At 38.3% G+C, this 27,590-nt stretch overlaps 1 protein-coding gene across 3 annotated transcripts; it reads left to right on the top strand.

Annotated features, from left to right (window-relative positions):
* Positions 1-144: 144 nt before the first annotated feature.
* DNAJB4 (DnaJ heat shock protein family (Hsp40) member B4) lies at positions 145-24,549 on the top strand. 3 transcript variants are annotated; one of them, XM_042819322.1, is made up of 5 exons: positions 11,294-12,402; positions 14,731-14,867; positions 16,258-16,543; positions 19,097-19,671; positions 21,230-24,549. In XM_042819322.1, exons 3-5 carry the CDS (start codon positions 16,333-16,335, stop codon positions 21,461-21,463), a joined length of 1,020 nt encoding a protein of 339 aa, XP_042675256.1. In that variant the 5' UTR covers positions 11,294-12,402; positions 14,731-14,867; positions 16,258-16,332; the 3' UTR covers positions 21,464-24,549. The 3 variants fall into 3 exon arrangements, with proteins under 3 accessions (XP_042675254.1, XP_042675256.1, XP_042675255.1); XM_042819320.1 differs by lacking the exons at positions 11,294-12,402; positions 14,731-14,867 and adding an exon at positions 145-217; XM_042819321.1 differs by lacking the exon at positions 11,294-12,402 and having other exon boundaries at positions 12,449-14,867.
* The last annotated feature ends 3,041 nt before the right edge of the window (positions 24,550-27,590 follow it).

The following is a 27,590-nucleotide window of genomic DNA, read 5'->3' as shown; positions in this document are numbered from 1 at the left end:
CCTTCAGCAGCGGCGGGCCGGGCGAAAAGCCCGTGGTGTTTCCAGAGCGACGCGAGGTTTAGCAGACGTACGGGGATAGGGCTAGAAGCGTCACGTGGTAACAGCTGCGCCGTGGGTGACTCTCGCGTGATTTTGTCGCGAGCTCGCCAGTAAGAGCGGCGCGCAGAGGTTGCTGGGAGCAGGGCAGGGCCGGGGAGCGGTTGAGGCGGTGTCAGTGGTGAGTGCGTGAGGGAGGTGGCGGGCGGGGGTTGGAGGGCGACGGGCAGCTCTGCGGCTTGGCAGTCCGCCAGCGTTAGGCAGCGCCTGGGGAGACTTTCAGCGCCCTGGCGCCTCGGTTCCTTCCCGACGGGTTTCCTAGCTGTCGGAGGGGCGGGCGGTGCGGGTGGCAGCGGCACTTTTCTCAACCCCGAGCTGCTCGCCTGATCGGTGTGCAGTCGTTCGGCGTGCTCGCGGCGGGACGGCTGCGTAGAATAATAAAAGCTTATTTTGGGAGAGGGGCCTCGGGGCCCGGTGGCGGCAAGAAGGGTACCGGCTGGGCTGCGGTACGGGGCTGTGAGCCGTTCAGCGCGGTGCGTCACTCGGCGGAACGGCTGCGGGGCTCCGCCAAGTAACGGCACCGCGGGGCGGGCTTTTCTCTTCCGCCGCTTGGTTCTCTTCCTGCGGCACCGCAGTTGTTTCTGAGCGGTTCTTGCACGACTCGCTGTTGCTGACTGAGGGCGGGGGAACTTGTTTTTCGTGGCTGAGCAAGCGTAAGCTTTAATGAGGGAAAATGGGAGTTAGCGGGGCTTTGTCTGGGCCCTGTTTGGGTCTTGTGACCGAGTTGGGAATGAACTGACACGCTGGGTATGGATGACGGTGCTGGAAAGGCTTTGCCTCTAGATAAGGTCATAGAATGTCTGTTTACCTATTGTAGCTTAGGAGCTAAAGGGAAGCTAAGCAGTACAACAGCTTCTAAGGGGTCGCTTTGCTCTACTCTATATCAATCAAACTACCTTCTTCACAGACTGTTAACTCAGTGTTTAAAAAAATAAACTGTACTTTTAAGCTGAAGGATGGTTGGATTCTTTCAGCCTTAAGTGCTTGTATTTATGTGGATGCGCTCTTTATTTGAGGAATGATTGATTTGGGCTTGGCCTGGCTTTGGGCTGGGGGGAGAGGGGGGGGAATACACTGAGCACTGCAACTCTGCACGAGTTGCATCAGAAACTATGCCCTGCTGTCGTTTCTTGTTCCTTGCCTTCTAGTTCCATGCTGCCTTAAGAAGTTCTAGGTTTCTCATTGGTCCTTTCGCTTGTGGATGTTTATAATTAGGATCCTTGTAGTATGATGAGAATAGGCAATAGGAAAGTCTGCAGAAACACCTTGAGGTATGGTGCTGCTGCTGTTGAGGGCGGATTATCCTGTGTCTCTATCCAAATAACTCCACCAAAGGAAACTGAAAACACGTTCTAGTTTTTTTTCCTTTATATAGCTCTTTGGAATTTAAAAGAGTTTTAAGACTAATACATTTAATTTCCATGAAGTTGAAAATTCTGTATGCTTCTAGGTAAATGGCATTATATAGAGTGAGGTGAAACTTTCTACTGGAAGAGATCTGTTCGCGAGATTTTAGCATATGCTTTCTGTTAATTTAATTTTGTTACCTGGGGGAGGAGGAGAAGTAAAATAGCTTGGAAAAAATGTAAGCTTTGTTTTCATACTTTTAACTCTTTGTTCTTTTGAAACAGTAGTTGGATCTTGAACTATTTGTTTTTTTAATTTCTTTTGTTATTGTAAAGTTGGCTAGGTGTACCAGTCAGCTGTACAAATAAATAAGTTAATTAATACTTGTTGACTGTGTTGTGTTGAAGTTACTACAGGCTATGTCTTTCATGTCTTTGTCACTTTTCTGAAGATGTGAAATGTCTGTGTCCTTAATGTCTTTTTATTATAAAATGGGATAATGACTCTTTGTTAAGCTGTGGGACAAGCCAGTAGCATGTAAGACTAATGACTACAAAGTGCATATAATGCCTTGGGCTAATGGAAATGCTTGTGTAGTACTGTGCTCTTCTAGTTCTGTTTGTGATCAGCTAAAGATAAGTGAGTGCTAATTTCGGAATTTTTTACCTTTTTTTTTTTGATAATGTTTGAGGTGGTGCGTGTGAAAATGAAGAGAGACGCTTAATGTATATGTGAGTCTTCAATCTTTCACATTCTTGAAGGCAGTATATTTCTTAGTCTTGGCCTTCCAGACAGCCAGAAGATAAAATGTAGCCAATTAGAGAGGAATTGCATCTTAAGTGTTATTCTGCACAAGTATTAGACTCTTATTTTCATTATTCTTAAGCTGATCTGATGACCTTTATCGATAGCTAAAGTTGCTTCTGTTTCCCCTGATGACACTTAGTTCTGATCCCTTTGAAATCTATACATCTGAAGCACGCTTTCCTCTGTTTTCCCTTGTTAAATATCACTTATGTTGAAATAATTATCACTCTGGGATTAATTTTTTGTCCTTATTTGGGGGTGGGGAGGCTACTCCTGAACAGTGCCAACTGCAACATTCTTTCAGTTCCATCCTGACTTGATATTGTAATGTACAATATTGTAGTGTACAGCTCTGATGGTTTTCTCACTTGCAGAATTACTGTGCTTTCTCAAAATGTGCCTTTGTATGGGAACTGCTGTATCATGGCCTGAACCTCTGATTGATGAGCAACGAGTCAGCCATGGAGCACAGGTGAAGGCAGTTCACCTGTGCTGCCGGACGGGGTGGAGCCTGGCTGCACCTCTCCTCATTTAAGAGCTGACTAGCGGTGGGGGAGGATCTCTTCTGGAGATCCACTCTGCTGGAGTTGCATAAGCAAGCCCAGGATGTGGGTAAGCTTTCTATCTATTCTCTTTTTGTTATCATAATCTGCTTTGCCTAACTCTGTTTATTTATTAATTATAACGTCTTAATATTCATTGATTATACAGCCTTCTATGAAATGAATTAGATGGGTAAACAAATATTTGCATGGTGCTTCTAGAGCAAGAGAACTTCTGTTTTGCCATGTAAAATAAGCTTTTATTCTACAGTAACTTGTTCTGCTGCTAAGAAAGGTTGTGGGGTAGAGAAATCTACCACTTTTGAAATGTTAGTAGATAACATAACAGGTAATGTGGAGCTTTAAAAATGCCCATCAATATTTCTTCTGGAGATTGGAAGAAGGTGTGTTCCCTAAGCTTCTTAATGACATCTCATGCTATTCAGACCAAAGGTGTCTCTTTTTCTTAACATAGTTATCAGACTAGAATATAATGAATAATTAATAATAGTCTGACAAGTCAGAAAACTAAACAGTACAATAGATAGTCAAACTTGAGTACTGGAGAGTTCTGAAACTCAAATCAGATATTCTCTGTGTGAAAGAGTCCTTATTTCTACAAAAATCTACTTGAGGAAGTTCTAAATCACATAGCTCAGATTTTGCAGAATTATAGTATGAAATCCTTTGCATATGGTAGGGTGCTTGAGTGCATGCTTCCATCAATTTCTGTTCGAAGTTTTTTCTTTTTAAACAACGTGCTTCAACTTTGGTCCGTGGTGACCAGATCTAAGGATATGGTAGTCCCGAAAGAAGCAGTGCACATAGGACTCCTCTCAAGTGAGTCATAAGCTAAATAATTAAATTTCTTTTGTTTGTTCCTGTAGCTCCTCAGGAACAAATTTGTATAACTTTGCCTAAATATGCAAGAATTATGATAGTCTCTAAATCATTGTGCTAGTTTTACTCACTTTGCTTTTTTCAAATCATTGGTCATCTGGTGAAGTTTGTGTTTGGTTTCTACTGATTTCAGTTCTTTAGGAGATTCAATTGAACTGACTCAAGTCGTAACTGTCATCTGATGTTCCTGCTCTGGGAAAAGATGTCCAGGATCTGCAATGCTAACAGTAAAGAGCTTCCTATGTGGCTTCTGAGAGGAGTTACAGCACGTGCTCTGCATCCAAACAACAGTTCATGTTGTCATGAGCTTTCATACTTACCACGTGTGCAGTGAAGTAGCAATTACGAATTTCAGAGTCACAAGTTGCACCTAAAAAAGAATGTGGTGGTGGATAAAATTAAAGCATTAACTACAAAATCTTTTCAGTACTCATGATTAGGTTCTCTTTTAAGAGAGATGAAGAGGAACAGTTTTTAGGATGGGAATAAAAAGATTGCTGTGCAAATTTCACTTACCCAGGATGATCTAACAGACGATCAGCATGTCTTCCTATTCAGCAAATATTCCTGTAATGCTTCATTCCTGACAAGTGCAGAGGCATGGGTTGTTTCTGAGGAATTTGATGGGATGGGAAAAGAAACCAAAACAAAACAGATGGGAAATATGGAAGGGGAAGGGCAACCTGCTCTGCTGAAGCTTGGTGAAAGCAGAACCCATTTGTCTTCACTTGGTGATAACAGCTTTCTTCTTGGCTTCTGGGTGGAAGAGTGAACTTGCTTCCCAAGTCCACATCTGGTGTCTGTGTATCTACCTAAAGTAGTGTAGGCTTCAGAAAAGCTTTAACGTCTTCAATTTTTTTTTGTCTTATATTTGGTTGTGCTGCTTTTCAGCACAAATTTAGCAAAAAATGTTTTATTACATGAAGCATTTGAGTAAAAGCTGTGTAGATATCATAGATGCTGTAGAGCGTATCTTACTTTGAATCTTATTTCGTGTGTCTTTGATTAAAGTTATAAGTGGGATGAGGCAGATGAAAGGAATTTCAATTAAAAAAAAAAAAAAAAACTTGAAAGGGAGAAAAGGTTCTTTGCTTCAAGATAAGGGATTGAGGGCCACCAGCCAATTCCAGTTCTCGGGTTGAAGACAGTTTAGCAAGGCCATTAATTTTCTGCTGCTACTGAAACCAAGCAGGAGGCAGCCAAATGGCATTTGGCCACCAGTGTGTTTGATGTGTCATGAATATGGAAGGATAAATGAGAGAACGTGCAGTTCTTCCTTAAATACAGCTGAAGCATGCAATGAGACAGTGATCACCCTATAGTGATTTCTGCACTATGCAGTGCAGAGAGGCTGCTGGATAATGTTAGTCAGCTTGGTAGCGTGGTCATCAGTGTCCTACTCGTCTGCAGGCCTGCATGTTTTCCTGTGCATGTCATGGGAAGAAAAGTTTTGAGAGCCCAGAGCATTTACTTGTTAACATCTGCAAAACTCCTTCCAGAAGGGGTGAAGTGAGAAAGGCCTTGCATATAATGGATTGATTGGTAAAGCTAGGTATGGAAATTGCATATGAGTAGGGGGATTAGGAAAGGCAGAGATAGAGACTGGGGATGGACTTCTAAAGGGAAGATAAAATCAATGCAGTAGTAGCTGTAGGGGACAGAAGTGTTGTATGTTTTCCTCTATCAACAGAGCTCTTAAAGTGCATTCAGGCACCTACAAAGATAGTAAAATATATGAAAGATTCAGGTGCACTATATATTCAGGAAATAAGCTACTTTCTAGAGTACCACGTCCTAGAAAGATAGTTCAGTCTTCCATTGTTGGTTTAGTTTGATGACTTTTGTTAATTTCTATAGTCTCTTAGTAGACCAGATGTTGGAATTTGCATCTTTCTAGAACCCACTCCATCCAGACCTTTTTTTTACTTAATTGTTCATCTTTCTATGTTGTGTCGTTTCTTCTTGGGCCAGCATGCATTTGTTCCTCCGGAGAAGTAAAGCCATATAAGAGAGAACTGAAAGTAGGACTATCAAACTTGTCCCTTCCACCTTTTCCCAGAACTTCTAGGTTCAGCTTGGGAGGTGGGTGGAGAACAACTAAGAAACCTGATTTGAGCTATAGGATGTGTTAGAAATGTTTAAAAGAGAGTGAACAGCTATTTTGACTTCTCTTATAGTGAATTATGATAAATATAACTCAGGCTGTCTGTATTTGTCTTCTGTAGGTGAACAGGATATTCTTAGTGTTTCGATTTAAATCAAGTCACTTTAAATATGCTGACATATATTCTCCTTTCAGGTGGAACATTCTTCTTGATGTTCTTCATATTCTTCTTGATGTCTCCTTATCAAATTCTTGCCTTTATAGAACTATTTGAGCCTTGTATGTGGAACTAACTGCATGAATCAGAGCAGCTGGGTGGGATCATGACAAACACACTCTGGAAAAAGTATTTAGTGTGACCATCTCTTTATGTAAGAACAGCAGGATCTCATGTCTACAGCAAAAAAGAAAAAATGCCAAGATGCTTGTAGTTCCTTATTTGGTGAAGCGTTGCAGCCAAACAAGATGAAGGTTGTTTACAGCAATCAAAAACAATACAATGTAGTAGAGACTCTTGTTTTCAAGTGGATTTATTTGTCCTGCAGTTCCTCTCTTCACTGAGACTGAAATATTACCACCCCTCCACCCTCCTAAAGAAAAAGGAAAAAAAAAACAAAACAATATCTGTTTTTTTAACATGTAATGTTTTTTTCCCTCTGACATTAAGTGTTACGACTGTGTTAAACACAAGGGCCAAGGATGTAAAATGAAAGCTAAGTTGAACTGTGATTCAAATGTAACACAGGAAACTTAGTCGCATTTGTACTGAGGTCTGGAAAAATTAATAAATAGCACTATTTCAGGGGGGGCAAAACTCTAAGTCACCTCCCTTGTGAGGACAGACTGGGAGAGTTGAGGCTGTTCAGCCCAAAGCAGAGAAGGCTCTGGGGAGACTGGACAGCAACCTTTCAGTGCCTAAAGTGTGGATATAAGAAAGAAGGGGACAGGCTCTTCAGGAGCTGTTGTGATAGGGCAAGGGGAAATTGTTTCAAACTAGAAGAGTGGAGATTTGAGTTGGTTATAAGGAAAAAGGTTTTTTTTATGATAAGGGTAGTGAGGCAGTGGCACAGGTTGCCCAGAGAGGTGGTGGATGCTTTGAGGGCCCTGGAGACATTCAAGATCAGGCTGCATGGGGCTCTGAGCAGAGTGATTGTGCTGTGGGTGTCCCTATTCATTGTGCGGAGTTGGACTAGATGATCTTTAAAGGCCCTTCCAACTCTAACAATTCTATTATTCTGTGATTTTTTTTTTTTTTTTTTTATCATTATTGCAGGAAAAAGTTCCCAAATAGAGCGTGGTTCGAGATCATGCAGGCACAACTTCTACTTACCTTCCCCTTCTCACATGTGACTCATAACTATGACTTGTGTTGTTTGTTCAGTGTTTTTCTTTCAGCTGTTCTGTTTACTGGTAACTCTTTAGATATGCCAGAAAACAACTATCTGATGCTTTTGTAAGAGGAAAAAATGACTTGCAGACTTAGCTTCTCTCTGTTCCTTAGTTGTGAACATTACTGAACTAGTAGTAGACTACTCCAGATGTGCCTGACAGTCTTCAGTTTAAAGCTATAGAGCATTTTCACTTAAGGAAGTATTTCTGTATTGTATAAGCTATTAGTTCCACTAATCAGTATTCCAAATTGACCATGGTTATTTTTTGTTGTTGTCTCTGATGGAACAAATGAAAGATAGGCTGATAACCATTCAGAAGCAAAACTCAGATCCTAGTTGTGTGCCAGTACCACCTTCCCAAAGACTTTTAGTGAAAGCGAACATGTAAGGACTGTATATTCTCTAGGTGTCCTGAATTCTCTGCTACTTGCTGCCTTGTTGAGACAACAGTTTGTTAATAGTTATTGTTTGATGGAAGAGACCCCTTAGGACTGTTGTTCTTTGACAGATAGAACTGTTGCCATAGTTAATATGAACACGAGGACGTTGTTACAGCTTGTGTATGTACTGTAGATAAAGACTAAAATACCAGCTGTTGTATACTCCTGCCATTGAAATGGAGAGTCTCTAATTGAGACAGCCTACTCATCCTAATGTTTCCTGGGTGATAAGGTAGTTGTGATAACTGTATGTAGGTTATTGAAATCTATTTTAAATGCCTTTTTCTCAGATCTTTTTGTCCGTTCTAATTTCTTGAAGGAAAATCGGCTAGGGGTACTGTGGAAGTTACCACTGTTTTTCCATTGTTCTTTTCCTGTTGATCAGTACATACCACTGTGATTAGGTCAGTTCTCCCTGCTCCAGGACTCATTTGGTGAAAGAACTAGCAGAGAGCCAGTCATGGTTCCCAGGGTCTCTGAGCTGGCTGGCCTCTTGTCCAGACTCAGCCTGTCCCAAGGCAAGCGTTACTTTGGCTTGTGCCAGCTGGCTTTAATCCCTGGGGTAAATGCTGGACTACAGAAGGAGTTGTGTATGAGTTGACTGATCTGTCTCTATGGTTTTAGGGCAATTTCTGTATCTTCTGTGCTGCAAGAATAGGACTTAATCCAATGACCACACTGCTACCTTAAGCCTTACTTTTCTTTAAAATGTTAATAGTGAGACATTTTTACTTAGTCTAACTGAATGCCTCTTTGTTTTTTCCTCCCAAATGCTATAGGAAACAATGCCCCTCAACATTTCACTTTGGTGGAAAACAATATAAATTAATTATTTTCCAACATTTGCATAATAGATATATTCAGATAGAAAAATGAAAGTACAAATCTACTTGCATACCTTTTAAAGGTTTTGCATGTGTTGTTGTGAGTTGACTGAAAGCCTGTAGGCAATTGATGTGGTGTTTTTTAGGAACAGATAGAAAGGTGGTGGGAGAGAAAGTAGAAGCAGTGTGGTAGCTGGTCATACTCAGGTTTATTAATTTCCAGTAGGTTTTTAGCAATGTGCTGCTAGTATATGTACTTTTGAAGAAATATAAATAAGTGTACATAAATATGAGGTTACTGCTCATACAGAACTATGCTATAGTTATTCTAGCATGCTTTCTTATAGTATAGAATACCCAAACACATTTCTTTTACTAATACATTAGTTGGAGCAGAATTTTAGTGCCTGGCTGAACTCATAGGTTTTGACAGCAATTGTGTGACACTGAGATTGATTGCAAAGTGCCAGTGCTTGCAACTCAAGCTTTTGATCTGGAAAGTCTTTATTATTTCTTCATGGAAGTCGCTGAATTACATTGCATTGAGATTTTCATGAATCTAATGAGTTTCTTGGTACTGAGAAAGCTGAACTGCTTGTCCATTGAATGGTCTATTTATTCTGGTGATTTGCATTCAGAAGTGGTCTCGAGTAGTTGCTTTAGGCTAAGTGAGAATAAAGCAAGCACCTGATTGTTTTTCTTTTCTGCTTTCCTGTTGCAGAGAATTCCTGCATGGCTTCTCTGTTGATGAACTTTGGCCGGATCTCTTCTGTGGTTGTGGTGGTTTTTGTTTTTCTCTCTGGTATCCCCCTGAATTTATTATTATTTTTTTTAGTTTACACTGTCCTTTGGCAGAGAATTCTACCATTTTGTTTTTAAAACTGTCTTCTACTGGCTTCACTTAGTGGCTCTGGATTAGGTTGGAGTAGGTCAAGAACGGCTCAGTTCATTCACCCTCCTGCTCTCTCCATCATTCTGTAGACCTCTGATTTCTTTACATTTTATTTTTTTTTAAAGACCAAAGACTTCAAGCCTTCTCAGTTGTTTCTCATGTGGAAGCATTTTCACATCTTGACTACTGAATTTTTCTGCTTTCTGTTAATTGATAAGCTTTGCAATAGATTGTGTGGAACCTGTCAAAATGTAATATTTTTCTTGAGTGAAGTGTAACTTAAGCTTCCTCCTTTTTTCTCCTTAACAACAGTAAGGAGACTAAAAATATTTTTCCTTACCAACACAGAGCATTTTTCTGTGTAGATATTTATAAGAGCATGACAATGACATCATAACCCACTGAAGCCTGCAACTGTGTGCGATAAATGTGTTGTTAGTAATGTGAAGGAATCTGTCAAGTGTTTTTTATCACTGGCTATTTTAGTTCTTGATTTATCAATTTGTTTGGAGAAGAAGCCTTGTTCACAAACTTCTGTGAGTGGAAGCTGAAATGATTATTGTCTCTAAGGATCTGAAAAGAATTTAGGGAATCCTTAATTTGTAGATGAAAATACTTCTTGTCTTCTGCAACCATACTTGAGATTCTTCTTCAGTTTTTTTCCAAGTGCATTTGCCTGAAGTGGTTAATCATGCCATTGTGAAGTAAGCCTAGCTGGTTGAGTTCCAGCCAAAACAATGCATCATAACTGAGTTCTAAGAACTTAGCCTGCTTTAAGATGTTGGCTGTTCCTTCACAGCAGTGGGAGGTGAAACTTGGAAAATTCTTCCAAGTGTATTTTTGGTCTTCAACTGTAGTAGAGATTGTGACTTAGGCAAGTATCAGGCATAAGAAGGCAATTCTTTGTTAATGACCTATAAGTTGGCCATGTTGTGAAGAATCAGTACGTGTATGACTAGTGGCCTGCTCGTGCTTTTGGTGATCATTGCAACCATGTTTGGTGTAAAATCTACTTGAGACTTAGGTCAGCTCCCCTCCTGCTTTTCCATTAAACTATGGTTAATGTTGCTTGGTGCATTTCGCTTTGAATTCTTTTTGAACAGAGTATTTTGAAGGCACCATCTATGCCACAAAAATATGAGTGTGCCATTACTGAGGTATGCTGTTGCTATCTATGGCAACTTTGTAATTCGGTGAATAGTTTACATTCTCTGTGCTGTGTTTTGCTTTCTCTTGTGTAATTACTTAGATGTAAAATCAAACCCTGGTATCCTTATCTACAGTGAGTTTTCTACTTAAATCACAGCGGCAATGTATTTCTGCAGTGAAAAGAAGTAAAATCATTAAATTTGGCCAGGTTGCTCAGAGAGCTGTGGGTGCTCCATCCCTGGAGGTATTCAAGGCCACTTTCGATGAGGTCTGAGCAGCCTGATCCAATGGGTGACAGCTGAGCGTTGGAACTAGATGATCTTTGAGGTCCCAAGACGTTCTGTGATTCATTCCGAGAAATTTCTGGGCAGTTATTAGATGTGATGTGAATAACTAAATGAAGCTGCGGCCTTTGACTAGTTAGAAAGAACTGTTTACACTTTCACGTTTCTCTACACGGATCTACTGTTTCTTCTCTAAGACACTGAAGTTTATTTCCGTAGATGAGACCAACTACTGAATGCTTCTGTGGTGAAACACTATTCAGTGCCTTTGTGAATGTGGCTGTATGTCTTTCATTCTTGTTTAAAGTTTTACGCATAGTCTCAAAGCATAAACGTAGCTCAGGGAATGGCAGTGTGCTGTTAGAGGTGGTGAGGAGAAAAGTCATTGTCAGAATGCCTTTATCTTGGAAGATAATGCATGGTCTTACAAAAAACTTACTATTATATATAGATTTGCTTTCTTGAAAGCCTTTTAAACAGATACTAATTTATTGCATTCATTCTTGTGAGTTTTCAAATACGATACTATTTAATTGTGAAAGTTTTTTCTGGGTAGAGATTTGGCTCCTCTGCTTTGACATTTATGTGTATGTGTATATTTATAGTTGTGATCTGTCTGGAATTTGCCTTTGTGGTTTTATTTGCTCTTTAACTTGTTCTGTGATCTAGTCCTGTCTTGCAGTTTTGTCTGAGCTTTTAACGTGTGAGGAATTTAGTTTTTAATTTATTTTTAAAAGTGTTAATTGAAAGGAGATATGGGCATATTTGTTCAACTTCAGCTATTTCAAAGAATGACAGAGTTCTGCTTTTCCTTAAGCAAAACTTATACTGGTACTAATTTATGACTGATCTGGAATTTGAGTTCCCTAGTGTGACTTGTAAGAATTGGAGATGTTTTCTGGGAACTGCTATTTCTAAATAATTGGTTATCAGCTAATAAGCCTTGAGAACTACTATTCCTTTAGCAGTCAGACCTTTTAGATCTAGTAGAATTTAGGAAAACTGGAAAAATATCTACAGACTTTATTTGAAAATTAAACCTAACAATTGTGGCAATATACTGTAAAGAAGAGATCTGATCTTTATTGTGTATATCTTGTAGATAAAGTGGATAAAATTCTTGATCTGCTTGACATTTTAGTACTTCAGTGAGATATATGCTGCATCAGGAGCTGACTTCATTCAGTGTTAATAGAATCATGTGGTCAAGCATTACTAATACCTGTATGTCTGTATCTGTATGTCTGTGTACGTTATGCTTTTGAGTAAAAGCGAATAGGACTACTTGTGTAGAGGATGCTTGAAGAACCTATGTATATATGAATGCTTAGAAAACTTCTGCTACAAAAGAATGCCTTTTCATGCTGAGCATTGTTTCAGAACTTACTTTCATTTTTGTCTGACAAATGATGTGCGCCTGAAAGTATATGCATGTAAAGTAGACACAGACTACAACTTTCTAACGATTGGGATTCATCACATAAGCTGTGTTTCAGGTGCTCCTCTAGTATTTGAATTTTCACATGCTGCACAGGCATTTGAAATATTTCTTTATTTTTGCTCCTTTCCCCACCATGGAATGAAGCATTTGGAAGAAAGAGGAGATTCTACCAGAATCTAAACTTGGTAATTAACATTGATATTTCCTGTTGTAGTGTGATCATTGAGCATAGTTTGGCAGAAAATGGTTTTCCAGAATTGACTATTTTCACAAATGCCATTTGATATGACAGCGATTGAATACGGCTGTTGCTTCTGGCTGTGTAAAGAATCAGCCATCAGCTTTTTGTTTATGTGGTATACCATTCAGAAGTGTTGATACAGTAGAATGAGGAAGAATGCTAAATGACAGATTGTGTGTATGAGGTGGTGCCATAGACAAGTGTGTTACTGGAGATGTGTGTTTCACAATTTGCTTGGTGCTTGTTCATGAGCATTCTGAATCAAAGCATTAGGTAATAGTTTTTCTGATTTTATAGCTACCTAGCTTAGTGGCTTGGTTATGGGGGGCATCATAGAGTTGCAGAATGCAGTACTGCTAGCTTGTCACATACAAGGAGCTATATAAGTTCTATCAGGTTGCATGCTGGTAGTGCTCCCTAGGCAAAATTCAGTTAAAAGTCCAAATAGATGGTGAGCTGGCATTCCAGTGTGGTGCACATGGAATTGTGGGCACTAGCAGGTACGCAAGCAGGGTAGGTACCTCCTACCCTATTCCAACCCAAACACCAACCTCAATAAAGGTGTTACTCTAATGCAAGGACTCTGGGGAGCTGGGAACTTGCTGACAGAATGCTTGGTGATAGTCAAAAATACTACTGCAAAAGAGAGTTTTTGAAGTAGAAAGGCAGAAACTTGTGAAGAACTAAATGATCCCATAAATGAATTCATCTGTCCCACCCTAGGTGATCACAGGATATTCCTTCAGGCATTAAAGAAACTCAGATTATAGCATGAAAAACAAGTATATAGGAGGTTTTTCAATAGCTGTTTTCTGTTCACCTGCATTTATTTGAAGGAGCTGCAGTGCCAGAAGTTCGTGTTATGGACAGTGCCCAAAGGATTTTATTGTTAACAACACTGAAGGGGGAACATAGGTAAAAAAACAAAAGGTCTCTAATTATATGATAAAAAAGATAGGGAGTGCCGAGAGAAAGAAGGAGCATACTTTATGAAATCTTGTTTCAGTTGTCCCATCAAGTAGGCAGGAAGTAGAAGTAGCAGTAGTCATTGCTGTGTTCACTCAGCCTTCATTGTTGCATTGTTGTTATTTTTAGAGAATAACTTACCTAATTAGGGTATAACTTGGCACTAGTGCTGGAAGAGCGTGTTTCTCTCTGTAGGCCCCCTACAGAAAGGATGCCTGAACAGTTACTCACTGTAATTGTTAGCAAAGTTTCTCATTGTGACTTCTTCAGTTCCGACGCCTAGATAGAAGAAGCTTTTGATTTAAAGAGAAATCCTGACTACTGACTATCTTTTAATGAAGCCTGGGAAATTAATTACTATGTCTTACAAAATGGCGGAGGGTCAGCTGTGCTTGTGGAGACTCCTTAGTTATTCTTGTGATAATTAAAATATATAATTAATATAATGTTCTCAATGGGGAAAAAAGGTTTTATACTTTGCTTTTAAATCTAGTGTATATGCACTCTACCACTTCCATTGACCAGAGGTTTTGCAAAAACTTAATGAAAGATAAACCTGCAGCTAGTCTGAGGTACTGCTGTTCTGTACATTCTATGATGTATCACCGTGGTCACACAAATAGCGTGTGGTCCTGTTCAGTGTACTGCAAGTGATGTAAGGTGTGACCCTGCTGTGCTGGCTCAAACACTGCAATGGCAACACAGCTGAGCATTGTGACTCCTTGTACTGTTAGTTCTGCTAGAGGACTTTGGGCTGTGCTGAATTCTGTTTTTGTCAATAGTGATGAAGTTTGTTTGCTGTTGTTATTCAGAGTGACTGTGACTGCTGAGTTTGGATAATGATTTGTCATATTCACAGCTATTTCCTGAGCATAATAAAGTTAAAGCTGCCCCCTAAAACATACACAAGTAAAGTTGCTTCTTAGGGAGTAGTAGTATGTTTCAAATGAAATCTGTTTCAGTGTTTTAATTCAACCTCTTATCCTCTCTTGCCTTAAGGATTTGGTAGCAGAAAAAATCCTCAACTTAGGACATGGATCTACAAGATGTTATCTGGGAGAGTGGATTAACAAAGGGAATGTTTTTTAAAGAAAGATAGGGAGAAAAGTGTAAAAGACTAGCTTTATTTTGTGTAGAGCTCAATAACAACTTATTCCTTAAGCTGTGAAGAGAATTGATTCTGGAACCTTGTGGCTCCCAGTGTTCCAGAAACTTAAATCAGTCCTGAGAGATTTGGTGATAAACAAATCAGATTCTTCTTCTCAATGCCCTTTCACCTCTGTTGGTTTTGAAATATTAATTACAGGTATGCAAAATCCATGGCTGTGGTGAAATGTCATCTTTCATCCCTATTGCTATTCCAAGGAGATTAGACAAAAATCTAAGCAAATCCCAGATACATTGAGGGAATCTGGTCAAATCTAGCGCAGTGAGAAAGAACAGGTAAGATGTGGGGAATAGGGTGATGACATAAGGGGGTGAGATATCTCTTTTTATAATACTCTGTTTTAGAAGAAATCTTCTCTATTTGTCTCTTTTGAAGTTAGACCAGAATCTGGAAAACAACTTCAGAAGCTGTTTTCTTTGAAGGAACAAAACCAGTTAATCTAAGGATTAACATTCTCTTTTGAGGGTCCTTTATCTTATTTATACCCTCTTAAACTTTGCAACACTATAGGGAAGATAGTTTGAGTCTAAGAGATGCTTTCTTACGAGTAAGTTCCAGATATGACTAAAATTAGCATATTTTAATCCTTTTTTTTTTTTCCAGGAAGGAGCATTTTTTCAAGCTGCGCTAATCAGTCTTCAAGTTTATTACAATCCTGATAAACAAGGATAGTTTCATAACTGAAAGAAGTCAAACAGTCTAAAACTTGATACCATTCCCTCTCCAGAGTATTAGAAAACCTTAAATATTACAATTTGAACTACATGCTGTAAAAGAAATGTGCAGGAATCGGGTACTTTTCTGTTAGCTTTCATATGACAGCACTAATGCTGGCTGTTACTGATATGTTGCGATACTTGCATTGGCTTGATATTGCCACTATTGTGGGGGGGGGAGAAAAAAATAATAACCCACGCATTTGATCTGCTTCTAGTGTTTGTTGGTTTCTTTAAGGTTTCTTTCATGTTTGATTCTTTGCTTAATGGTACAGCTGCAGTCAACTGCAGCTGAGAGTTAATTAATTTTATTTTTAAAGAAATGCAGTTAGTCTTTCTGAAGCTTTGTCGTTAGCTTTGGTGTCAAAAACTTTGCAGTCTTTGCTGGAAAGTGTACAAACCCATGTTGATTATATGTTCAGAAAGCAGTTGCATGTACAGTTGTCACTACAGAAACAGAAGTAAAATGCTGTAATTATTTCATATGAGCTACTGGATTGCTGTTGGAGTGATTATGTCTTTTAGACATGGTTGGGTTCATCCCTGCTGGTGAAAGGCACTGCATTGCACTGTTAAATGCTTAAACTTTCTAGTTGCTGGAGGAGGGAGGAAATAGTTCAACAGTTTGTGTGTGTGCATGCTTGAGAGCAAATGGACTGTGCAGACTGTTCAGCAGGGGAAGTGACGCCCTGTAGTATTTGTCTTTCTAGAAAGAGTCGGAGACACGTAGTTTAGATGGGAGGACTCTGAAGGGGGCTGTGTCCTGTCCTGTGTGTGTAATTATTTATAAATGAGCAACAGCGGGAGGAATGAAATACGGATAAGCTATCCAACGTTTCTCTAGCGTATCAGAGTTTGTTGATTTTTTATTTTTTTTTTTTTTTTTTTGTTGTTGTTGTTGTTCTGTTTACTTAATTTCCAAATTTGATCTTTATTTTTCCTTCTCTAGCTTCTCTGCATTGCTGAGATACTGGATACTGGTTTCTTTATAACAAGGAAAGTCTAAATTCCTGTAACGCTGAGGATGGGGAAGGATTATTATTCTATTCTGGGAATTGAAAAAGGGGCTTCTGAAGAGGATATCAAAAAGGCTTACAGAAAACAAGCGCTTAAATGGCATCCGGATAAGAACAAGTCTGCTCATGCAGAGGAAAAATTCAAGGAGATTGCAGAAGCTTATGAAGTGCTGAGTGATCCCAAAAAGAGAGACATTTATGATCAGTTTGGGGAAGAAGGTATGTATATCTTTGTTGTAATTTTTGAGGGGCCACTTATGTTGGAAGAAACAAAATAAGCACAGATGATGCATAGAAGCATAAGTTGGTTTTAGGCAATATGTCTGTACCACTTGGATTTTTGTCTCATTTTTATAATGTAATTTTATAATGTGAAATGTATTGCACAGGTTTTATGATAGTCTAGTTTTAATTTCTTCTGTTAATGTTTCTGTGTTTTAGAAGTCCCAAATACTTACTTCACAGGCAGAAAGTCATTGGACTGCGAAAGTCTGTATGACCCATAAATAGCTTTCTGGGATCTCGTCTTACTGCTGCCTTCCCTTACTCTAGCACTTTCTGAGATGCAGTCAGAGAGATGAATTCTGTTTTAAGATTTTGTTAAAGGGCACTCTGCTTGATCTCAGCATGGCAGTCCTGAGCAGAAGCCCAGGTGTCCAGTCTGTAGTTGTCCTTGGCTTCTTGCCTAGGGGGGAAAGAATTTGGCTGATGTCATGAAATACCAGCACATTTTTTTAGCTTTAATTGTAAACAGTGATAACATGCCAAGAGAATGAGGCCTCAGAAATGTCATATTTATCCTAAAATGGTTATCTGGAGAGGATTTTTTTTTTTTAATTTATTTTTGACCAACATGACTTGGCTCAGTCTTATGATTGAACAACAGAGGAGGACATTAACAACCCTCTTCTTAAAATTATACTGTCAGAAATTCCAGATGAAATCATTATTTCTGTTTTTAATATGTATGTCCGTTCATTCATTGCCATTCATGCCCCCCTTGAGAGAGCAAGAAAGGACACCTAGCATTATTTTGTGCAGGAAGTTGCAAGTTCTTATATGAAATTTGACCCTCTGTCACCTGTGGGGCTTAATGAATTTGTTAAAAAATTGTTATAAATAGAATATAGAAGGCCTTTAGCTTCTGCACGTGGTGCAGTGTTTTTTGTTTTGTTCTACTGCAGGTGTCCAGAATGTTTAGGGCTGTTTTTAAAACATTCTTGGAAAAAGCTTTAGATACCAGAGGCCTTCGTTCCCTCTTGGTCTTCTGCCTCCTTGCATTTCTTCCTATTTTCCACACCTCTTTTCTGTATCTGACTATAAAACTATTTACCTTGCGATTCCTTGAATTTTTTTATTATTTTTTATTTTTTATTCCCGTGCAGCATTCTTCTCAAATGGCTCTCCCAAAGATGCATTTTTTTATGTTATTTTTCTCAGAAGTAAGGCATGTGGCCTTTTGTGTCCTAGCACATATACTTGAGTCTAGACATTCAAAATGTACGTTTGTTTATTTTGGGCAAAACGTTAAAGGTAGCAGTGGTGACTCTGGAAAATACCTTGTGATGACTCAGTTGTTCTCTCAGCTTTTCCATTGCTTCAGAGAGTGTAATTAGAAGTTCTGAGGAAGAGGTGAGGAGGTGGGATATAGGAAGCAGGAAACATCATTATTTTTTACAATGAAGAACCTTGGTGTGCCTTTCAATAAAAACTTCTGACCAGCTATTCCAGGAGGTGTCATTTTGTTACCACAGATTCTTAGATCCACTGATCAGATTGTTTACCATTAACAGTTCTGTGCTATGTGGATAGCACTACACATTGTTAAGTACTTTTTAATGGCATGGTGTGGAGATGAGGGAAGTTGTCCTTATTCTGATGTCTTTCTTAGTTACTGCTGGTAACTGGTATTAGGCTTATGCATAGAAATTCCAAGCAAAACAGTGGCGGGCGGGGGGGGGGGGAACAAACCAAAACAAAATGTTTTTTTTCAAACAACAAAAAAAAAAGAATTGAACATTATGAGTTTTGAACTATGTGTCCTACAAAAACTTTGAATTTTTTTCTTAGATGTTTGAGATGGTATACTGAAACTGTCAGTGCATCAAAGCAAAAATCTAATAGGAGTTGAGAAAGGCATTTAGAACTTATTGCAAACCCAGTCAAGAAGTGCAAAGGACCAGGCAGTGAGAATCATAAGGGAAGTCTTACCAGAAAAGCATTAAATGTAGATATCTTCCTAGGGAAGATAGAGGTAGAGAAGAGTTATTTGAGAACAATGTGGATTGTTGTGGTTTTTTTTGTTGTTTGTTTTTGTACAGAGCTGGTGACAGTTTATAGAAGATTTTTGTACACAAATAGGTCTTAAGAACTTCTGAGGGTTGTTTTTTTTGTGGCTGGATAGAATTATATTCCCAAGTTTCTTCTCTTTTCTATCATAAATTTGAGATTTTGCTCTGAATGTTAAAGAAGCAATATGGCTGCTTGAGTGTTGTCCTGTTCCTTTATTCTCAAAATTCATTGCAGGAGAACAGAAGTAAAGCTTATCAACAATAGATTGGAGTTGAATAATGGAGACTGAGAGAAAGATTATTTGAATTAATAGTTGATACTGAGTAGTTTGATATTTCCTCATTGAGGAGGAGTCCTTCCACTCTACCCCAAAGACCTTTTCAGCTTGTCAATTCTGATATTTATTCTCCCACTCTTTGATAAATGGAATATTAATATAGGCTTTCTTGCATAAAATTTTGCATATTCGTCTTTTTTTAGGTCTGAAAGGAGGAGCTGGAGGACCTGATGGACAGGGTGGTACCTTCCGGTATTCCTTCCATGGTGACCCACATGCTACGTTTGCAGCTTTCTTTGGTGGCACAAATCCTTTTGAGATCTTCTTTGGAAGGAGAATGCCTGGTGGTAGAGACACTGAAGACATGGAGGTGGATGGTGATCCATTTGGATCATTCACTAGTTTCAGTATGAATGGTTTTCCAAGAGAAAGGAATACAGTAGGTAGCCAGTTACGTCGTAAACAAGATCCTCCTGTAATTCATGAGCTTAAGGTGTCATTGGAAGAGATATATCATGGCTGCACAAAAAGGATGAGGATTTCACGTAAAAGGCTGAACCCAGATGGTAGAAGTGTCCGAACAGAAGACAAAATTCTCACTATTGAAATAAAAAGAGGATGGAAAGAAGGCACCAAAATCACTTTTCCAAAAGAAGGTGATGAAACACCCAACACAATTCCAGCTGACATTGTTTTTATCATAAAAGATAAACCTCACTCTCATTTCAAGAGAGATGGATCAAATATTGTCTATCCTGTTAAGATCAGCTTAAGGGAGGTAAGTCTTCTTTTAGTGGAACTCATTGTTCAACCCTATTGTAATGTGGTACCACAGCTGTACAGCACAAACTAAATGACAGCGATGAAGAGTTTTCTTCTGTTCTAAAGAAAGCATTTCTCATAAAAATGTGACTACAGAATGTAGTTATTTATAGTGGAAGCACTAGCTGTTTTGATATAAATGGAGTACTATTTCAAGCTGTTTACCATGGAGGAGGTGGAAGAGAATGAAGATGGAAGAGTAAAAGTTGATATGACTTAAACCTTTGTACTTTACCTTTCTAGATAAATACATATTAGGCTAAATCAATCAACAAATACATTCAATATAGTATGCTTATTTATTGTGTGATGTAATTGCTGCTTCCACGGAACAAAGTAGAAATTTCTTAACTATTTTCAGTGCCAGCAAATTCTAAGCCTGCCTTTTTTATGTCATACGTTATTTCAGTGTGATTTCAAAGTAGGTAGAGATTGATTTCATGAGGATAAATTATTGAGAACAGGTGTTATAGGAGCTATATATAACAACAAAAATGCTATAGCTTTTTTTATTCTGTTCCAAGAACAAAACACGCTGGCTTTCAAAAGGAAAGAATTGGGCAACCAAGGAGAGTTCTTCAGAATCTGAAGCTGTGCTGCGGTCACAATTTAAAAATTAACATAGCTGAGTGTTTTGTGTTTTCTTTCAATCAGCATTAGGTGAAGGACCGAGTTTTTACTTACGTTTTGAGCTCTTTGTGCATATTATGAGCTCCCTTCTGAGAGGATTCCTATCTAAAAATACATTTAAAGTAAAGTGAAACACAACAGGGTGAAGGAGGGATAGAACTATTTAATGATGTGTGTAATACAGTTCTTCATGGATGAAAGACCATGTAGATTTATTACACTGTTACATAATAGTGAACATCTATCAGTATAGACCAAGTATACAGGACCAGGTGAAGTGGAAGAACCTTTATCAGAAACCTTAGTAATGAAAACAAACAGGAGAAAACCTGTTCTTCCTGATGTTTTAATTTTGATATTCTAAAATAGTGTTTGTTTGACCATCACAAATGCTCTCCTAAGGCAACTATTAAATTTGATTGTCTCTACTAAAAGACATTTAAATGTTGTAGTATTTGATGTAACATAAGTTGATAAAAGTATTAGAGTAAATCCCTGTGCAGTGTGAACAAAAAATTGAACAGTAGAATTCTAAATTATTAACAGTATTCTAAAGTATTAACAGTAGATTCTAAATTACCAGTATGAATTGTAAAGTATCTAGAGATTTGCTATTGGAGAGTTTTGAATGGTGTGTTTGCCCTGGGCTCAATTACCATACTACTTGATAAAGTTATGGAAGAATATATAAACTCACTCTTCAGTGAGTATTACATAAGATTAGTGTATCTTGTCAAAATTCAAATAGACTTACTGATACTAGATTTCTGCACTTCACAGTGGAGGTATTCTGTTTACAATGCTAGTCTTTTCTAAATAAAATTCATGTGTAGCTACGACGTTCTGACCAATCCATTTTTCTGATGATACAATCTTTTCTCTAGGCATTGTGTGGCAGCTCTATCAATGTGCCGACAATAGAAGGAAGAACCATACCCATGACAGTAAATGAAGTTGTAAAGCCTGGGATGAGAAGAAGAATTATAGGATATGGTTTGCCATTTCCCAAAAATCCTGACCAACGTGGAGACTTAATTATAGAGTTTGAAGTAATTTTCCCAGATAACATTTCTCCAGCATCAAAAGAAGTACTTAGGCGAAATCTTCCAGTTTCGTAAAATGAGGACTATGTCAACTGTTTAAGCAGGACACTGGAAATGCAGAAGACTGGCAAGTCTGTGCTTTAAAAGTGCAATGTGTAACAACTAGTGGAATATCTGTTTTTTTTTGTTTGTTTGTGGGTTGGGTGGGGGGAAATATTGTAATGCTGCATGAGAAGAAAAGAGTTAAGTACAAGTCATATGGATGACTTCTGCAGTATAATTTACAGGGAAAACCACTCATATTTTATATTAGATCTTCCTAATCAGAAAAGCTTATTCAGTATTTTGCTTAATATAAAGCGTAGTCAGTTTTTACAAAGCCAATGCATATTTCTGATAAAGTACTCAAGCCACCAAGTACTTTTATTCCTTATATCCCTACTCTATCTAACATAAACAGTTTATACAGAAATTGGATGTGGTAGAAATATACACATGCGAACACTTTAAATTACAAGTAAGGATGCTACTTGGTATGTTGCTTTCCACTGCACAAAGCATAGTCTGGGAAAATCAGCTTGGACTCCTAAATTGCCCCCCATTGAAATCAAAGTATTTTCTTTATTTCATCAGAATGTGAGGGGTCAGCATTAGAAATCTAGGAAAGAGCATGTATCTTGAGGAGAAAGTAGCTGTTTGTTGAGTGGTTCCTCATGCTTCAGGCATGGATTGTACAAATACATATACAGCAAGTGTGGGCCTGCTGTCAAATGAGACAGGGAAATTGGGTGACAAATAACATAGAGAAGTCTGAGATGCTCAGTGCCTTCTTTGCCTCAATCTTTACCGATAATACAGTCATGACCAGGAGTCAGCCTGCTGAAACCAGAAGGGAATCCTGAAACAAGGAAGAGGTAACCTCAGTGGTGGTGAACCAACATAGAGGTGCATTAAACTAAATATACAGAAATCCATGACACCTGACAGGTTGCATGCAGAAGTGCTGAAGAATCTAGCTAATGCCTTTACAAGGCCTCTCAATTATCTTTTAATTTGAGAAAGGCTTCTGTAGACTGGTGAGAAGCAAATATCGCTCCTATCTTCAAGAAAAGCTAGAGAGAAGATATGAGGAATTACCAGCAAGTCACCCTCAATGCAGTCCCTGGGAAGGTGAGAAGGAATATCCTCCCAGACAGCATTTTCAAACATGTGGAAGACAGTAATGCAATTTAAGGTCAGCATAGATTTACAGAGGGGGAATCATAGTTGACCAACTTGATTTCATTCTACAGTGTGGTGATTAGCTTGGTGGATAATGGAAAAACAGTCTGTGTTCTTTACCTTGACTTTAGTAGGCAAATTGACAAAGTACAGATAGATAAGTGGACAATGAGATGAATTAAAAATGACTGAATGAGTGGCCGCAGGGGTTTTGTTATCAGTGTCACAAAGTTCACTAGGAGGTAAGTCACTAGTGGTGTATACAAATGCTCGATACCGTGGCCAGTAATATTCAACATCTTTGTTAAAGACCTGTATGATGGAATGGAATGCACACTCAGCAAGTTTGCATGTCACACAGAACTGTGAGGAGTGGCTGATAACACCACGTTGATTGTGCTGGCCTTAAGAGGGGCTTTGGTGGTCCAAAGAAACCATACAGAGGAAAAAACATACAGTTCAGTGAGTAAAAATTTTGCTCCCTGAAGTATTACTGAGGTATCAGTACAGTCTTGGGGCTTGCTGTCTGGAAAGCAATTTTGCTGAGAAAAGGCTTTGAGTTTCTGGCAGACAACAAACTGACCATGAACTAGCAATGTCCTTGCAGCAAAACAGGCTAATGGTATCCTGGGTTGCACTGGGAAGCCTTGTGAGCAGATTGAGGGAGGTAATCCTTCCCTACTCCTCACTAGTGAGACTGCATCTGTCATACTGTGTCCTGTTGTATGCTCCCCAGTAGAAGGAAGACAGTGGCTTGATGGAACAAGTCTATGAGAGATTGAGAGAACTAGAACTCTTCAGTCTGGAACACAGAAAGCTCAGAGGGTTCTTATAAATGTGTACAAGCATTTGGAAGGAGGGAATGAGGAGAAGGGAGCCAGACTCTTCTCAGTATCACCCAGTGTTGGGACAAAAAGCATGGGGAGAACTTAATACACTTTTTTTTTTTTTAATACTGCAAGGGTGGTCACAGACTGTGAAGTATCCATCCGTGGAAATGCTCAGAACCAAACTGGACAAAGTCCTGGGCAGCCTGGTCTAGCTGGCCATGCTTGAGGAGATTTGGGTGATCACCAGAGGTTCCTTCCAACCTAAAAGATTCTGTGTACACTGACTTAGGAACCTTTTTCAATAGACAGTATTAAGGACCATGCTCTGTAATTGAGGCTTAGCCCAAAGATGGGTGATGCTGATGTGACAGCTTGAATCCATAGGGAGTAGGTTTTTGGGTGGAAAGATGTATAAAGAACACTGTAGAAGTGTACCGTAGAATACAAATATGACTTATCTTTGGAGTTAAAAGGTGCATAGGGAAAAGGAAAGCCCTCTGTAATAGTCTAGTTTTGTAATATTGTAATAGGGCTGGTTCCCTGCGTTTTGGTGGAAGAAATGCCTTGCAGATTTGTTCTTGTTACTTGAGTTTAAAATATAATAGAGTGCTTTAGCAACAGTTTCAGAGAATGCTTTTCTTCATAAGAAGAAAATATATAGAATTTGCTGTTAGCCTTTTGACTGTGGAAACTCAGTAGTTACCTGCTTTGTTAGGTAGCTTAAGAAATAGCAGTATTAACTTCATATAAACGCTTTTCTGTGGGAAAGTAAATAATATGGAAGTTGGGATTCAATTTACAAAAGCTTTTTAATGAGCACAGAAAATTCCATTTTTGTTACTCAAAGAAATAGAACTTCTGGAAGATACTGTTCAAATAATTTTTCAACTGCGGATCTCTTTGTATGTTGTCAGTTGTAGTCCTACAACTGCAGTAGATCTACAAGGAATGAAACAGTTGCTGGAGCAGTATCACAAAGGGCAAACTTAGCTGCTTAATGTTTCTGCGTATTGTTAACACTATATCTTGTTTGTTGAAAAAGTTCCCAGTATGTACTGTATTGCATTTCTTATGTGGTTTTTAAGTAAAAAGTGTAAAGTTGTTTTTTCATTTTCTCTCATCTTTTATTATGTTGGCAGATGCTGAAATCTATTTGACTTAAGAAGTGTATCATCCTAAAATATGTGTATGTTACTTTAAAAGTTAATGGAATTGAAATTTTGTAATCCAGGATCTTGTAACATTAGTCTAACTTGTTTAAAAAAAAAAAAAAAAAAAAAAAAAAAAGCCCCTCAATTACAGCACGTTATCTCTTGTAACTATTTGCAGGTAGGAAAAGTAGTGTTCAATTCAGGATTTGCAGTATCCTGTGCACTTAAAGACATATGTACAGCAAACTTCTTTTTCTTTTTCCCTAATTGTTTTCATGCTCAAAATTCAGAAGAACTGTAGAATTGGTATGAATTTTTTATTTTTTTAATGGAGAGATAACAAAGCATACATTTCAAAAAATAGCACATGAGATTACTTCAAAGTATGAGAGAGGGCATTAATCCAGGATTTGCAAGAAAGAAGCACACTTTTAATAGTGAAATGTTAAAAGCTCTGTTTTAAAAACAGCTTGATTTTAAGTAAAGGCTGTGTGGGAGACAGAGGCAAATACTCAGTCACCTGCTATATCTTTAACTACTAAAATATAAATGCAAATAAATTCATTAACCTGGGAGGACAGTGATATTTTTAATCTTCTGAAGGTTGTTTAAGTGTCATACACAGCAGAAGCTATTTGGTTAGTTCAGAGAAGTTCATTCTTAGACTTTCTGATGTCATAAGACTATTAGCATTCCACTGTTTTATTCCAGTATTCCTTGTATAATTGAAGACTATGTAAAGCCTGTTTGTGGTGTGTTGAGGAAGTGCTGTGGTTTGGGGATGGTTTTGAATAATGACCCATTTTCTTGTTTAGGGAAGTAACATGCTTTGTAGCTGGCATTGGGTCTCTGCTATTATTTTTTTCCACCTTCATCTTTTAACTTTGTGAATGCTTACTCCCATGTATTTTTTGTGAAGTGTAAGTAGACTTCATTTGTGTGTCCTCTTTTATTATTCACCACCTACTTTAAATATGACCATCAGTCCAAACATTACAAACAATGCTGAAAATGGGCAACATGTGTTGTGATAGTTGGTGAAATGGGGTTAACAGTGTTTTGAGTCTCAGGTGCAATAGTTCAAATATTTTTAGTGGGTGCTCGAAAACTCAGGCATAAGGAGACATCTCTAAGATTGATGCATAGCACAGTGAATAAATAAAGATCTGTAAATGGTTACATCTTCAATGCCAATGAGCCAAAGCACATAGGAAATGCTCTATAGCTGGCTTGGTTGTAAAGACACTGTCTGAGCTGCGCACCTAAAACTCTCAACCTTGCATAGTTTTGCTTAGGTACTGGAGGAGAGAATGTCACCAGTTGTCTTTTGGATAATCTATCATTAGTTGTGGATTAGCTTTTTTGTTTTTTGTAGGATCCACACAAAAATAAAATCAGCGCCCTAGATGGTGGTGATGTACTTCGCCAAGAGTGTGTTCTGCTTCTTGCCAAGTGCCACTAGCATCGTGCTTGTGTAAAACAAATTTACCTTATTAATTACTCATGCGTTGTGTTAACAATATCTTGAGACAAACTAGCTGACGTACATTTTGAGTTAAGAGAAGAACAATAGTAGTGTCCAAAGGTTGTTTTCCTTGGCCTTTGCTGAGATTGTATGACCTTATACTTACCTGCATCCTCTTTTCTTCTTTGAAGCATTTGGTAGGTATAGGCAAAATGTTTTAATTCCAAAAACCTTTATGTCTTAAGATGTTTTTGCTACTTAATAGTGACTTGGTGTTTGTGAAGTTTCTTTTATTGCATAAATACTGAAAGTAGAGGGGGACTACTGTTACTCCCTTTGTGTCTAGCAACTCTGTGTGCTTGTTTTGTTTCACTGTAAGTCCTAGCCTACCCAAGCAACAATCTTGTTAGTCATGCCTGATTGCTTTATCAAGGACAAGCTATCTTTACGTTTACTGCCCCACATGATTAAAAAACCCAGTATGCACTGAGCCAGTTCTTGAAATACCTTGCAGGATTTCCATGTACGTACCAAATGGAATGTTCCAAAAGCATCTGAATTGTGCATATTCTTCTTTAAAGAAGAGTTGAGAGAATGAGTTTAATGAGAAGTAGTCCATGAAAGAGGACTTAAGTGTAAGTCTAGTATGGACCAAGAAAAACAGTGCTAACCAATTACATATATTTTTATTTTGCTCATGCACCACCCAATTGATCTTAAGTGATAGGTAGTGGAGATCGAATTCCGGGGATCTGCTCTTTTCCCCTGTTAAGTCACAGTTTGAAATTTGAAGTCAGCACACAAAGTGAGTTTGTTGCTGTGATGTGGACTTTCACAAATGCTCTCATCTAGTTGCAGTTTTTCACAAGCCAAAGCTAAAATACAAATATTTGATGCAGTATGGCTGTACTCTTAGAAGGTCGGTAAAATCTGGTAAAGGATTTCATTGCCTTTCTGTCACAGAAGAAATTCTGTTCAAGCTCCTGACTTAAAAATTGTATTTCATCCTCCGTTTTCTTAAAAGGCCTTGTTTTGTAGCATGATTCAGTTTCATTTATATGATAACTTTTTTAAATTTAAAAAACAGCAGATCTCAAGGTACTAGCACTAAACTCTATTTTCTTTCAACTTAATTTTCGTTAAACTAAGCAAGATAAGGTCCTGTAATGTCTTATAAAACAGGTTCTTTGTTCTGTAGTCAAAATCCTTTTAAGCTCTTACTTCCATTTGGAATATAAATGACCAGAAAAAACGAGTTTTTTTTGCAGGTAAGAGCTCCTCAAGTCACGGATTCATATATCATTTGTAGTGAAACAGTTTTGTATACACCGATGCGTTAGAACACTGTTACATTTCATCCTTAGTAGTATGATTCAACTCTGTTCCCAGCACATTCTTAACAGACATGGCTTTTGCATGCCGTAGTTCTTGCATTCAAAATATTTCTGCTGAGGAATTGATGCATTGTGCAAAATATTAGTAGGATGAAAGGTAAATAACCAATTCTCTTTTTAATGTGAGATTTTACTTTCTAT

Source organism: Centrocercus urophasianus, unplaced genomic scaffold (assembly GCF_019232065.1).
Source record: "Centrocercus urophasianus isolate 14NV4802_14NV808 unplaced genomic scaffold, USGS_Curo_1.0 seq_18, whole genome shotgun sequence".
In the NCBI taxonomy this organism is placed as follows: Eukaryota; Metazoa; Chordata; class Aves; order Galliformes; family Phasianidae; genus Centrocercus; species Centrocercus urophasianus.
This window is presented reverse-complemented; position numbering and strand designations above follow the sequence as displayed.

Excerpts from the sequence above, each read along its gene's own strand:
- DNAJB4 (XM_042819320.1), top strand. The coding sequence starts at position 16,333 with ATGGGGAAGGATTATTATTCTATTCTGGGAATTGAAAAAGGGGCTTCT. Across the intron at positions 16,544-19,096 it reads TGATCAGTTTGGGGAAGAAG|GTCTGAAAGGAGGAGCTGGA; the intron begins GTATGTATATCT and ends GTCTTTTTTTAG. Across the intron at positions 19,672-21,229 it reads TTAAGATCAGCTTAAGGGAG|GCATTGTGTGGCAGCTCTAT; the intron begins GTAAGTCTTCTT and ends TCTTTTCTCTAG.